Source organism: Motacilla alba, chromosome 5, assembly GCF_015832195.1.
Source record: "Motacilla alba alba isolate MOTALB_02 chromosome 5, Motacilla_alba_V1.0_pri, whole genome shotgun sequence".
NCBI classification, from domain to species: Eukaryota; Metazoa; Chordata; class Aves; order Passeriformes; family Motacillidae; genus Motacilla; species Motacilla alba.
The window spans coordinates 18,613,787-18,628,092 of record NC_052020.1 but is presented as its reverse complement, the minus strand read 5'-3'; the positions used below and the strand labels follow the sequence as shown (position 1 = coordinate 18,628,092).

The 14,306-nt window shown below is 38.6% G+C and overlaps 1 protein-coding gene across 1 annotated transcript; it reads left to right on the top strand.

Moving 5' to 3' along the window:
* Positions 1-39: 39 nt before the first annotated feature.
* LOC119701310 (APAF1 interacting protein) lies at positions 40-12,860 on the top strand. The gene is given in 10 exon segments (XM_038137839.1): positions 40-761; positions 764-839; positions 2,052-2,086; positions 2,249-2,349; positions 5,209-5,257; positions 6,580-6,697; positions 7,742-7,877; positions 10,451-10,618; positions 11,158-11,280; positions 12,406-12,860. Coding segments are annotated over 9 exon segments (882 nt in total). The 5' UTR covers positions 40-662; the 3' UTR covers positions 11,258-11,280; positions 12,406-12,860.
* Positions 12,861-14,306: the final 1,446 nt, after the last annotated feature.

The following is a 14,306-nucleotide window of genomic DNA, read 5'->3' as shown; positions in this document are numbered from 1 at the left end:
GCAGGTAACGGGGCCGGGGGCGGCGGGGCCGCGCCACCGCTCCGAGAGCCCCCCGCCGCCGCCGCGGGGGCTGGGCTGCTCTTGAACCCTGCCGACTGGCCAGCGGCTTCGCAGCTGCTAATTAGGAGGGAGGCCCTGGGAGTACTGGTGGATGGCACGTTGACTGTGAGCTGGCAGCGTGCCCTGGCGGCCGGGAGGAAATTCAGGCAGGAAGATCCAGGCGGAGCCGGTGTCCAGCACTCGAGGAGCAATGTTCATTAGCTAAAACACGAGTTCCACCTCAACACGGGGATGAACTTCTTTACGCTGAGGCTGGCAGAGCACTGGAATAGGCTGTTCAAGGGAGTCGGGGAGTCTCCCTCTCTGGAAACATTCAAAACCCAGCTGGAGGCTTACCTGTGTCACCTGCTCTGGGTGACCCTGCCTTGGCTGGAGGATTGCACTGAGTTGTCTCCAGAGGTCTCTTCCAACCCTGGCTATTCTGTGCGCCTGTACAAGCATGTTATAAAATTTAGTACCGTTTCCAGAATGTTACCAGCTGGCAGTCTGGCATCTACAGGACTCATGGCTCTTTTTATCTTAACTGGGGTTGTTTAGGTTTGCTTTGTGATTTGGTTTTGTTTTTTTGGTTTTTTTTTTAATTGGTCATTGATTGGGGTTTTATGTATTATCACAATCAGAACGTGAGCTGGCAGTGCTGTGCTTCATCAAACGTGGAGCATGTGGAGGCATTGCCTGGGCAAGGCTCAGAACACCTCTCCACAGTTTGTGTGTGACACTGGTGGAGAGACCAGCCCAAGCTTCACAACCAGCCAGAACTGACAGCAGGGAGATGAGAAGTATCAGCAGCCTAGATAATGTGGCCTGCCAGGAAAGTGGGAAAGAATCCAGTTCATCATGAACAAAACAAAGCAAAAAAAGAGCAGCAGATTGAGTTGTAATACATAAAACATTGTCACAGTGTAGGTGAGAGGGAAGACCATCTCCCGCATGTCCATCATCTTTGGTAAGAGAGAGCACATCTCGCTGTCACTGGAGGTTGTAAGGGTGAGGTTAGAGTAGGAGATTCCAAACATTGTCAAACGTGCCCCAGGCTGCCATCCCCAGTAATTCACCTTCCATCTCCACTGCCTGTGCCTCGAGCTCCTGTTCCATGCTGCCTCCCCACCCTGCAAGTCCAACACCACCTGGAAGCACTTCTTTCTAAACATCTCAGCAAAGGGATTGGCACCAAGTAATCAGCTGCCTGCTGTTTTTGCTGTGTGCTGCTTTTGCTTTGGTTCTCTCTAATCTGTTGGTGTTGACAAAATACTCCCCCCACCCCCTGTGGATTCTTGCTGCTAAACAAAATATTTTTCTTGCAAATGTTATTTGATGGGCATTAATGACCGAGGTGAGCAGTAGAGCAGCTAGCCATTTGTCATTTTAGACAAACTTTTAAAGCTTCTAGTTGCTGCAATAAAAAATAATGAATTCTACATAAAAGCACACCATAAAAGCAGCTGTGTTACTGTAGTAATGTAGGTAGAAACCTTACCTCTGACATCAGAATGCCTTTGGTTAATAGATAGATATGGATATTAATGTAATCAACAATGAAACATGCAAAAAATACAAGATTTTTTTTTCCTTCTGAAGAAATATTAAAGTAATGCAATTTGCTTTCTGACTAAACTGCATGTAAAGTAATTGTGTAGTAAATATGTAGGAATGTAAAATTCATAAAATAATTTGCATATATTTTCTGTGGTATTTTGGAGTGCTGTTTAAAAATGTGTATTAACTAATAGAGTCTGTTCTACTGGAATTTGAAAATCAAGCAAAATAAACCTACAGAAAAACTGATTTAATAGGAAAACCATTAGTCAAGCTTTTAAGAATTGATAATGTTAGATGCATTTATTTTCCTTTTTATTTGTGCAATAGTCCATAACATAATCCTGCTAGCATAATGTCTGTGGGCTGCAGCACTCAAATAAATTTTAGATCAGATCTTTCCTATTAAGGATAGTCAGACTTGCACCTTATTTGGGGGTTTTATTTGTTTCGAGGTGTGATGTCCCTGGCAGAGCATTAAGGGCAATATGTAAACATGCAGTTATTTTTTAGTTGAAGTTCATCAGCATAAATTAGACCATTTTGCTGCACTATGAAAGTACTAATCCTTTAAACTCAGTTTGAGAGCTTGAATTCTTAGGTGTGAGGTGTTTCTGATGGTTTCTCATTTATTTCTTTATTTTCTTTTTAGGATGGGTTACATCCGAGGAATCTTATCCCAGAGCTTTGTAGACTGTTTTATGGTTTAGGCTGGGTAACAGGAACTGGTGGAGGGATCAGCTTGAAACATGGGTAAGTAATGATGAAAGAGAGATAATGTGGTGGTGAGAGAGAAGCGGCTGTGTTTAGTAGATGGGGAGGGCATTTCAGTTCCATGAGAAGTGTTTGCAAGTCGAGAATGAGCAAGAAGTTAGAGGGGGAAATGAGCAGTATGCCAAAATTAACCATATAGGGGGAAGGTGAATAGTCTGAATTAATCATTGCAGACCCTTCAGTGGGGAGAGACAACTTCAGAGAGTGACCTTATCCTGTCCCCTTCCTACCTTTAAGGTAGATGAATTGCCTGTAAAGAGCAATGTGTTCCCCCTTTTTCATTTCACTGATGATGGAATTTAGAGTGGGTTACAGCAGGCACATGGCTGTCAAATGCCTGTGGTTAAATAAGATCAGTCTCACCCTGGATGTATTTTACAGGCCAGATACTTCCTCTAAGAACAAAATTACTGTTCCACTGGGGTAATTTCTAAGGAGACAAATACTTTACAGATAATTAAAGCATGAGAGGTAACAACAATTTTTGGTCTCTGTCTCCTACGAAGAAGCACCACTTTGTGTTTTAATTTGCCTGTCTCCCACCTTTTCATCATCTCCAATCCTTTTAGTGGGAACAGAGCTCCTCTCAGTGGCCACTGAAAAAAAGGTAAGTCCTCATTCTGCAAAGAACCTTGCACAGTGCCTGCAATTCTGTACCCAGTCACAAGGTTGTGACACGATCTTGGAAGTATCTGACCTCTCATTTTTCTGGTATACACTTGCATGCATGCACAAACAGCAATTGCTATTCAAAGATGTATTATATATGTGTGTGTGTGTATATATATATATATATGAATAAAAGACCCTAAACGCTCATACTTAGCTGTTTGGACTTTGTGCAGGTCATTTCACTTCCCTGCTTGGTTTTGCAAGCAAAGCCACAACAGTAATAATAATGAGAGGAATGAAAAGAGGGTAAACTCTGTGGGAAGATCTCTCTAGCACTAATTTGTCATCAGTACCTAAATGTAGCCTATTTTCTTTGTCATTCCAGTGCAACTCCTGTTGGTTTTGGCAAGACAAATGGCATTATCAGAGAATGCACTAATATAGTAATATAGTTTTCCTTAGTAGTTCTATAGCTTGTTTACTTGGCATTGTTAGAAAGGAAAATGTAAAGGAACAGTTGAAATTTGATTCAAATATAACAACTGTTTTTACCAGGTAATCTTAATCAGCCTTACTCACTGTGCAGTTCAAATCAACTATCAAGGAAAAAAAAGCCAATTTGGACTTGGCATGCATATTAAAAATGGATGTAGAATTCTTCATGAGGTGTCTTGCATTTGAAGACTTTATTTTGTCATCAGATTTTCTGGTTAAGTTCTAAAAAATAAAATCTGGTTTAAGAAAAACTATGTGTCTGTCATAAGTAACTGAGTTTACCACTTGATTTCTTATCTTGCTCATACAAATGAATCAAGACTAAGTTAATGCATTGCCAGCAGAGTTAATTCATGAATGTCAAAAATTACAAATATTATAAAGCCACATTTTTCTGTGCTTCACAGACATTTTACCACTATGAATAGTACATCATCCTAAGAGTTTTATTTTTGGAAGAATTCAAATCATGAAATTGTTTAGGTTGGTAAAAATCCTTAATATCATCGAGTGTCCTACCATAAACCTACCACTGCCAAGTTCTCCACTAAACCGCATTCTTAAGCACCATGCCTAAATGTCTTCTAAAAACTTCCAGAGATGGTGAGCCAACTGCTTTCCTGGGCAGCCCATCCCAATGCTTGGTAACCCTTTCAGTGAAGAAATTGTTCCTAATATCCAATTAAAGCCTCTCCTGATGTAAATTGAGACAATTTCCTCTTGTCCTGTCACTGGTTACCTGGCAGAAGAGACCAACCTCACCTGGCTACAGCCTCCTTTCAGGCAGTTGTGGAGAACAGTAAGGTCACCCCTGAGCCTCCTTTTCTCCAGGCTAAACACCCCCAGCTCCCTCAGCTGCTCCTCACAGGACTTGTGCTCCAGACCCTTCACCAGCTCCAATACTCTTGTCCAGAACTACAAAGATCCCATGGTCCATGGGAAATGTATCTGTAACTTGACTAATTATTCACTAGATGTCTCTGTGCTCCTGAATTTAGTATGTGACTGCTGATGCCAAATAGGGATTAGTGATAGTTAGGGTTTTTGCGCTAATAATGAAAATAATGCAGTGCCATCTTGAAATCATTTTAGTTTCAATCAGTTTTTGCGATTTTTTTGTTCATGTAGTCCTTGCAAGAAGTGATGCACTTCTACTTAAATTTCAGTCATTTAATTGCACTGAATTAGTGCTATCTCTTTATCAACACAACTAAACATGGGACTGCACTAGAAACCTAACCTGCACAGTTAAAAAAAAAAGTATTTATAATGTTGAATGTTGCAGATAATGATTACTGTTTATAGATAGTTTATGGATTTTCATGTGATGGTTTTGTCACCTGCCTTGTCACAGATCAGTATCTGTTCGCAATTTCTCATTTAATTTTTATTCTGAATTCTAGGAATTTGAGTTAACTGCAGGGAGAGGCTGTTTTTCTTTGTTGGAAAAATAAGGCTGCACTTCTTACATGTGTTTCAGATGTCTGTCAAGTTGCAAGCAGGGTTTGGTACCCCTGCAAGTTAAAGGCTTTATTTGCCCTTGTACAATTTGGTTCTATTTTGAAAACTGTCTACCTGTCAATGTATGGGAAGAACAAGAAAGTTTTTTAATTGTGAGGATCTAGATTTGCTATTTCCTTTTCAGTGGCTCAAGAGCTCGAATGCCTTTCTGGTGGAACAGTCATTGCTCAGCTGTGTTTACTGATTTTTCTCATCTGCAACTTTTCCTAGGGATGAAATCTACATCGCTCCTTCAGGAGTCCAAAAGGAAAGAATACAGGTGTGTTAAACTGTACTTTTACCTCAGAGCTCATTTTGAGATGGATGAAAGTGCCTTTGTTTAGAGTTTCATTTTTCCTTATGTGAAGTTACAAACTTGTTATACTGTTGACTACATTACTGAAACAACTGCTGATTTCTCCCAGTACTCCACTACCATAGCAAGCCAGTATGTGTTTCCATGGCCAGTGTAGATTAGTCTTGATGTTCTCTGTTCTGTAAATTAACACAAGGCAGCATGAGAGTGGAGCATTACTCCAATCCAGCTTTATTCTTTGTCAGGCTTGGTCGGCTGGACCTGTCTGGCCACAGTTTCAAGTTACCCACATAAATAGACATTAACACCTCATTGCTGTTTATTTTCGTTTGAGTGATTGCAAATATTTGTCTTGATATTCTGAGTAAATAACTGGGCTCTCCCCATGAGAATGTGACCTTGTCTCTCTGTCTTCTTTCCAAAAAAATCCAAAATGTAAGAGGAGGGGGGAACGGTAAACAATACCTATTTTATGACAGCAGGAAGTCCCCCAGAATACATGTAATATACAAGTAATACGTGGAAAGGATTTGTCATCTCATAAATCTGAGGATAAATACAGTGAGGAGGGAAAGGAATTTCTTCTTTGATAGAAACTTGGGTTCTTGGAGCAGTGTTTGCTGGGGATGTGGAGAAGTAAGGCAGGCAAAGGTATGTAAGATAACCTCGATGCTTTGGTCTGTGCTCACAGAGAGGATTAAGCACAGTCAGTGAGGAAATCTCTCATAATTGTATTTTCTGCTGATTTTTAAAATAACATTAAAATTTTATTACTATCCTGAACAATTCTTTGTACTATTATGAATAGTTACTTGATGCAAAGGTACCATTCATGTCAAGCTACTAAAAGCAAAGTTTAAAAAGAAATAGTTCCGCAAGTTAAATGTATTATTTTTAACTTGGGTCATTTGTTGGCACTTTTAAGTAGGGAAGGAGAAGTATAACTACATTTCTAATTTTGAATCAGTTGCTACTTTTCCTTTTGATCTGTTGTTATTACTGAGCTAGACTATCCTTTCTGAGAAAATTGTAGTTTTACAAATACCTGCATGGCATCAGAGGAAAAAGAGTACCTAATACTAATTTCCATTACACAGTGTTGGTGAGTACTTTTAGAAGCTGGAATGAATGTGGAGCATTACAGCACTTATACAAAATTCAAATCACATTCTGTATTAAATGCATGGTTTGTAGATATTTGTTTCCCTAGAGGGAAAACAAAACTATTTGAGGTTAAATATCAAACAAAACTATCACAGATCAAAATAATTTCTTCTTTCTTACAGCCAGAAGATATGTTTGTTTGCGACATGAATGAACAGGACATCAGTGGTCCTCCACTGCACAAGAAACTAAAGAAAAGCCAGTGCACACCTCTTTTTATGAATGCTTACACTATGAGAGGTATGTAGCAATGTTTGCAGTACAGCAGTGACTGAAACACTGTATATGTACATCCACAAAATTGCTGTTCAGTACCGTATTCTTTATACATAGAAGTTACAGTGAAATAAACATGAAACTATAAAATAAATTGATTTGCAAACATATATATACAGTGGGATATAATCCATCCTGTCAGTATCACTTGCAATTTAATCTTCTCTTGTAGCTCTGCCTGTGATCATGTTTTCAGCACTGATTTTTAGTGCAGAATATTGGTGGGTTGCAGGGAAAGCCCAGGATTACAGCAGTTTTATATCAGTGGTTTTGCCAATTCACTTATTACAGTTTAAATCCTTTCGCATCCGTTGGCTGAAATTAACAATTATAAATTAGGAATAGGTGAAAACAGTATGAAACTTTTCTTTTGCAGGGGGACAGTAACAGAGAGCTTTTGATGTTGTCTAAAATTTACATCTGTTATTTTAGAAAGGTTTTAGGGAGTCTCTTCTGGTCTTCCTGCAAAAGCAGCTTACATGTGTCCTCAAGGAATAACAGCATTGCATCTTTATAAGTAGATTATAATTATTGTCTATCTACCTTTCCATCATGACACAATAAGATGATGAATTTTTTTTTCAGAGAATCAGCAGATAATTGAGGAAAACATAAAAAGAAAATAAAAGGCTTTAAACTTTCATTTAACAAATAAGTTTGGGAATTCTTTATAACCTCAGAACTCTGATAAAATTAAGAGTGTCTCAGTCATTGTAGTATGTAAAGAAATGTACAGGTAGTGTTTCTGCTTGAGTTTGTACAAGCAGTGTCTCTCCTGGAATGTGCCACTAACTGACAGTTAACACAAGTGTCCTAAGACAATCCATAATTATCCCTTGTGAGTATTTACCTCATACCTTCATTTAGGTTGCTGTATATTTTTTCCTCTCATACAGCAGATCAACATTTGCTAAGATGCCTAATCAAAGGAAACGAATCAAGTATGTGAATAAAATTTTAATAGACACATTTTAAAATTAATCCTAAATTTTCTTTTTCTGTTCCTAGGGGCAGGCGCAGTGATCCATACACATTCCAAGGCTGCTGTTATGGCTACCCTTCTTTACCCAGGGAGTGAGTTTTCTATTACCCATCAGGAGATGATAAAAGGAATCCAGAAGTGTACTTCAGGAGGCTATTACAGGTACTTCTCTATATTTAGGAAAAGAGGTGTGATCATTTGTTTTCAGCACTATCAATACAAGCATTAACAATACATTTGAGTTATATACTTGAAGGTGTATAATATAAAGTATTAAGAATCAGAAGTAAAAAGACCTCTGGAATGAATGAGTCACCACTGGCTTTCTCTAAGATCTGAAGCCTGTGTAAGAGATCTGAGATAAAATCTTGTGATGCCAAGGCTGCTGTGGTCTGTTGAGCTGCAGGAAGAAGCCAAATAAAGAGCTACATCCTGGGATGTTACCACATCTGTACAACATTCAGCTGAAGCTGGAGCCAGCCAGCACCAGGTTGGATTGATAGCATGTACAAGCTACGTTTGGGTGGACTTCACATATCACTGCCTGTGCTCGTTTAGGGCATGTTAAGAGAGTAGAGGATTTCAGATTTACTTGACAGAGTTTGAAAGAAAATTCAGAATAAACAGCTCATTAAAGATAATGTTATTACTTTTCAAGGATGAGCTCTGAGGTAAGTGCTGAGTTATTCCAAATTATGTGTGATGGCTTGTTTTGAGGTCTCCACCCACAGAGTGTTGAATTGGGATCTGCAAACAACATTTATATAACATGTGACAAGGAGATGAGAAATTGAAATGCTAAATTCTTTCCACTTTTTGATGTTAATTTTTGTATCTAACTATTGCCCTTTAGCAAGGGAGCAAGCCATATGTGATTTTACGCCCAGGCATATTTTATTCCATTTTGGTTGACTTGCCAACTTTACTTTCTTGTCACCATTAGGCTGTGCATTTTTAATGTGGTAAAATACAAGCCCTTGTACTCAATTGTCTAACATTGTTTTTTTTTAAATCCACAACAATTTTTAATGTGCATTTTGAGCTCTCAAGCACTCCTAAATTTAGTCAGGAAACATTGGATTTATTGGGTTCCATGCCTCCAAGTTTTCTGTGTCATTCTACTAATTTACCAGAAAAACCCAAGAAATCAAATCTCCAGGTTATATGGCTCATAAGCACGTGTTCATTCAGGCTAGACTGATTCCACTGGCTTGCCTCACACAAGTCTCCCCACTGAATTCAAAAGAAAAATGGAACCTTGGATTCAAAATACAAAATGGCGCTTTTCAAAGAAGGGATTGCATGTTGTTTCTATTTACATAAATCTTTTCTGCAAGCTATCCAGGCAAATGCTACAGATAGAATAATCAGAAGTATATGTTGGCCTAAATATGACTTCAGTGATGCCATGCTAGTTTTACCTTTGATTTCCATTAGAAGGAGAATTAGATCAGTAGTAAAAACAGGTTTGAAAGTCAGACTGTCACAAGGTATTTTACATCCATGTTTGACTAACATAGGCTGCTTATATTTCAATTTAAAAAAAAGAAGAGATCCCAAGTGTTTAGCACATTCAGAGTCTTCTTGACATTTTTTAGGTATTAGTTATTGATAGAAAGCTTATGGTCCTGGTTAGGAATCAGTAAAGTATTTATAGCAGCTTCCAAGCTCAAGCAGAAAGCAGAACCTAGGAAGGCAATCCATTAACTTATTTGGCCTCATTAGTAACAAACATTCCCAAGTGTAATTTTAGTGATCCACATTTATAAGAGTCAAAGTAGAGCTTCAAATGCCACCTCACTTTCTTCATTCACTATTTTTATAACCTTCCTTGAGAAAGTGTCAGCATTGAGAACCGTAAAAGATGAGACTTTATCTTCTGAATGTTTGATTTCAAATACATGCTGTTGGTGTTGGGTTTTTTTTACCATTGCTTTCTTTCCGTGTTTCACAAAAGAAAGTACTACTAACATCCACTCCTGAAGTATCTATGTGATCTCAATGATAAATCTGAACCTGAACTGGGGACTTATTAAAACGATTTAAACAAGTTTCTGCTAGTGTTAATTAAGGTTCAAACAATGCCAAATATCCCAGTCCTCCTTCAGAAGAAACTCTTAGGCAAGTTCCACTGAGTAACGTGCATCATCTTGTCTTTGGAGCTGGGGTTCTCAGGCTCTCTTAAGATCACATGTAGCCCACCAATGACTCCATCACAGAGAATTTCTTTTTCATGTGTTGACTCTACTTTCTATTTATATGCCTTAGCAGGACAATCTTCCAGGGGCTTTTTGGACTACCTAAATTAATTTTTTTCTGCTCTCCAGCAAACAGCTTCATTTCCTTCTATATGATATGATTCTTTTAAATAATTTAATCTGAGGTAAAACTTGTAGATGATGCCAGTACAGGATGAAGAGTTTGAAAAAGTTGTAAAGGGACCCAACTACAAAGTGATATGGGAATAAACAGCTACACCTAATAGATTAAAGTGTTGTTTTCTTTTTGTGCCTCAAGTGTAGCTCAGGTATTGCCAGCGTATTATGTGTTTGCGAGTGAGAGGTGTTCCTGAGAATTCTTGTGCTACACCATGACTCACAAGAGAAGAGAATAAAATGTAGTGCTGAGAATTCAACATTTTACACAGTCAGAGGATAATTTCTTTCTTAGGGGAAAGTTTCATACATCCAAGCACAGGGTTTTTTTAAATACAGGAAGATTTCTTTTTTTTATAGATATGATGATACACTAGTGGTTCCCATTATTGAGAATACACCAGAAGAGAAGGATCTCAAGGAGAGAATGGCACGTGCAATGGAAAAATACCCAGACTCTTGTGCTGTCCTGGTCAGACGTCACGGTGTTTATGTATGGGGAGAGACGTGGGAAAAAGCCAAAACGATGTGAGTACAATTCAGGAATATGCTACCTCTTGCCTCGGGATCTTAATGAACTTAATGCTATGTATGTTTCCAGCCCATGGATAATTATTCAAAATATTAAGACCTCACTGCATGTATAGGGAGCTTTTGGGAATGGATTCATCCATGATTCCATTGCTTGGTTTTCCTTTCATATCAGTGCTGGCTGATAGTGTTGCCAACATTTTCCTTTCAGATAAGTCAACAAATCCCTCCTCATATGAAACATGCAGGCATTCTCTGCTTTTATATGACATCTGCCAATACTGTTTGTGTAGCCCTCCCTAGTCCCATTTTTGGAATTTACCTCATCTGCTGATGGAAATGCAGCAAATCAATATTATGTAGGAAAATGGCACTTTCCATTCCACAGCATTGGAAATAAACAATAATGAAGCTGTCCAGTCAGACTATCTATCACATTGGTGATAAAATCTTAAGGAAGGAAAATACTAATTTTCATAAAACATGATAAGGCTTGAGCTTCACTTACATTGCATTTTTTTCCCTATTTATTTTAGGTGTGAATGTTATGACTACTTGTTTGATATCGCAGTGCAGATGAAGCAGCACGGGCTAGATCCTTCAAAACATCCAGCAGGAGAAAATGGGATCTTGTAAATGTCAACAACATTTATACTCAGGTGTGAATTTATCTGTAAGAATGATCTGTTTGGAGGGAGAGACTACAGATGACACCATCACTTCAGTCTGCTTTCCCACTCAGGAAACTTCAGTATTGCTCATCTTCCCCCTGTCTGCTCCATTACCACTGCAGTTGTGTCTGTGCCTGAAATAGTACTCCTTTTCCACACAATGCAGAAAAAAAAAAAAAAAAAAATAATAGCTAGATATGTTCATTGGATATTTAGTGCCAATGTGCAGCATGGAGTGTGATTTCTTTTTAAAACAAAATAATATCAAGCATTTCCAGAAAAGCCAATGGACTAAAAAGGCCGGAGCGTAGTGAGCTGATGTGGACAGAGATGTCTGAACACCCACATTTGTTCTTCTGCTTGCAGGATCGGGTTTGATTTCAGACCATCTCAGTGATGTTATGTGGTGGGGTTGGTTGGGGGTTTTAGGGGGTTTGGTTTTTTCTTCAGTGTGGCTGGTTTGAGTTTCACTGATTAGTGTTACCTGCTTACCTCATGTAGGAAATCACATTGACTTTCTGTTTTCTACGGTAGCAATTATCAGTTTTGAAAGTTTTAATAAGAAATTTTTGAAGTTAAAGCCTTTAGATAACGTGATCAGGGTGTACTTTACATGAAGGATACCTGAAAGAATTCTCACATATGTACGGCTTGGTATGGCAAAATGCAGTGGTAGCATAACATTTCAGAGTTGTAAAATACAAATTTAGAGGTACCAGTTCTGAGATTATAAAGGAATTTCTTGACCAAAGCAGTGGCGTAATTAAAGAGGATAGGCTAATAACAAATGCTTGCTCAGGCAACATGAGCCCAGAGCAGACAGGGACTTGGCTCCTCAGAGTGGGCCTTTATGCTCACCCTAGAGCAGGAAGCCATGGGGCAGTGGGGCTGTCAGTGAGCCTCTGCCTTAGCAGGTATTCAGGGTGCTGCTGCTGCCTACAGACGAAGACACATTGGCTGCCACACCTGCACAAAGCTCCCTCGTGGGGTAATTACTCCTCAGCCCCTGCAATTGGATAAGTTGGGCTACTGTAGTGGCATTAATATTCCTTTGCCTATTTATTGTGACAAGTTTTAGAATATTTTTGCTTTTACTTTGTTTCTCCTGTACAGGTTTCTTATATGATGATGGGAGTTCCAGCTTTCACCCCACACTATTGAAGCCAGAAGGGGGTGCTGATCCTCAGCTGATTGACAAATGTCAGCAGGAACTTTTAACTGTTAAATGCACCCAAGAATTAAAGGAGAGTTTTAAAAAAACCCCAACTACTGAACAATCATTGCAATTTACAAGTCCTGTCGAGTGCCACAGTAGGAGGAATGAAAATTCAGATGCAAAAATACTTTGAAAAACTGTGGAGAACTAATGTCACATTTTGGTTTTGGGCCTTAAAAATTCGTATTTCAACAGCCTGCACTTGGTGCTCCTGCCTTAATGCTACATCATTTAACTTGAAATAAACCTGCGTTTCTGAAAGTTATTGTAACTTTTATTCTTCCAGAAAAATGTGAGGACAGCCCCTTAATTAATAAAGTTTAAAGCGTTGTTTGAACTGTTGATTCCTTCATACCATGTTCGTGTTTCTGTTTTGGGGTTTTTTTTCTTTTTTAAAATTAAGTCTGTAGCATCTGTATTCTTACATTCTCCTAATTGTCATTATAATGAGAAGGAAATTTTATAGCATATATTTTGTAGTTGTTACTGAGGGACTGCTCTGGGTCTTACCTTTTTAAATTCCTTCACTTTGAATAACAGCTTTTTATGACCTTTGCTTAGTCCCCCTGCCCCCCCCCCCCCCCCAGTAGATTTAATCAAACTGCTCATTAGAACACAGTCTCACATAATTATGACAGTGTCTTCTTTCAAAATCTTCTGGAATGGCCCCCTGGTGGCATCAGTGTAAGCTCGACTGACCAATTTTCTAGTTGAGTATTGAGACCTCAGTCCCGAGGGTGAGCTGAGACAGGCTAAGTGCCAGCTGACCCTGGTTTCTGCTAGGGGCCATGCATTCCCACCACTTCCCCTTCCATCACCTCTGGCACTTTTTAGACCTTCTGTGAGTGAATTAACTCTTCAACCTAAAATAAAATTACTGTGGGAGTGGAGGAAAAATTTCAAATAATTGTTTCAATTATTTCCTACTAAGCCACTGATAAAAACACTGAAACAAGTCAAAGGTGGATCCAAAGAGAACCTAGAGCCAGGGCAAGAAGAGATGGCAGACACCACTTCCCCCTTTTCCTGGGGATGACAATTAAGGTCAGTGTTTTGTGTACCTTAGGCATGTTTGCCCTTCCCTCTTGTACCTCTGTACCTGCCCTGTGCAACATTTAACCCTTAGGGGGACCTTGGTTATTGTGAAATAATGGTTATCACTGAGTAACTACAGGTTGTTGGCCATATGTTTATTGATATGTTTTTTCATTACTAGACACTTGTTTGTCAGTGGCAAATAGTTTGCAGTGATTCCACATCTTCTGAGTGTATGTGGATTGCAGTAAGAACTTGTGTGAAAATGCTATTTTTTAGACCAGAGAGTGATTTTGGACAAGCTGCTTCACTTAAACATGAAATATCTCTGAAGTGTGTTCAGGACTTGAGAGGTGCAGCTGACCTTAAGGGAAAGCAGATTGTAATTTTCTTAGCTTTTCTTCCCTGTGGATGTACTAATAAAAAAACACTTCTTCATGTGACGATGCAATTAGTCTTGAAATCTAGTTGCCATCTATTCATTGTGGCCTTTATTTAAATTTTATTAATTATTTATTTTATTTATTTATTTATTTAAACTGCCTGATTTTTGCAAAAAATAACTTTGTGTGGTATTCTGATGATGATTTCAGAACAGGTAATAATTGTATCATTCCACGATACCCATGTTTTTACATTTGATTTTTTTTGTTGTTTTTTGTTTTGCATGTGTAAAGACAAACCATAAAAGAACACTCCCAAGGAAAGGTATTTTTTGCCAAATATATTCCTCTGGGGTTGTGTTAGTTACAATATTCACTTT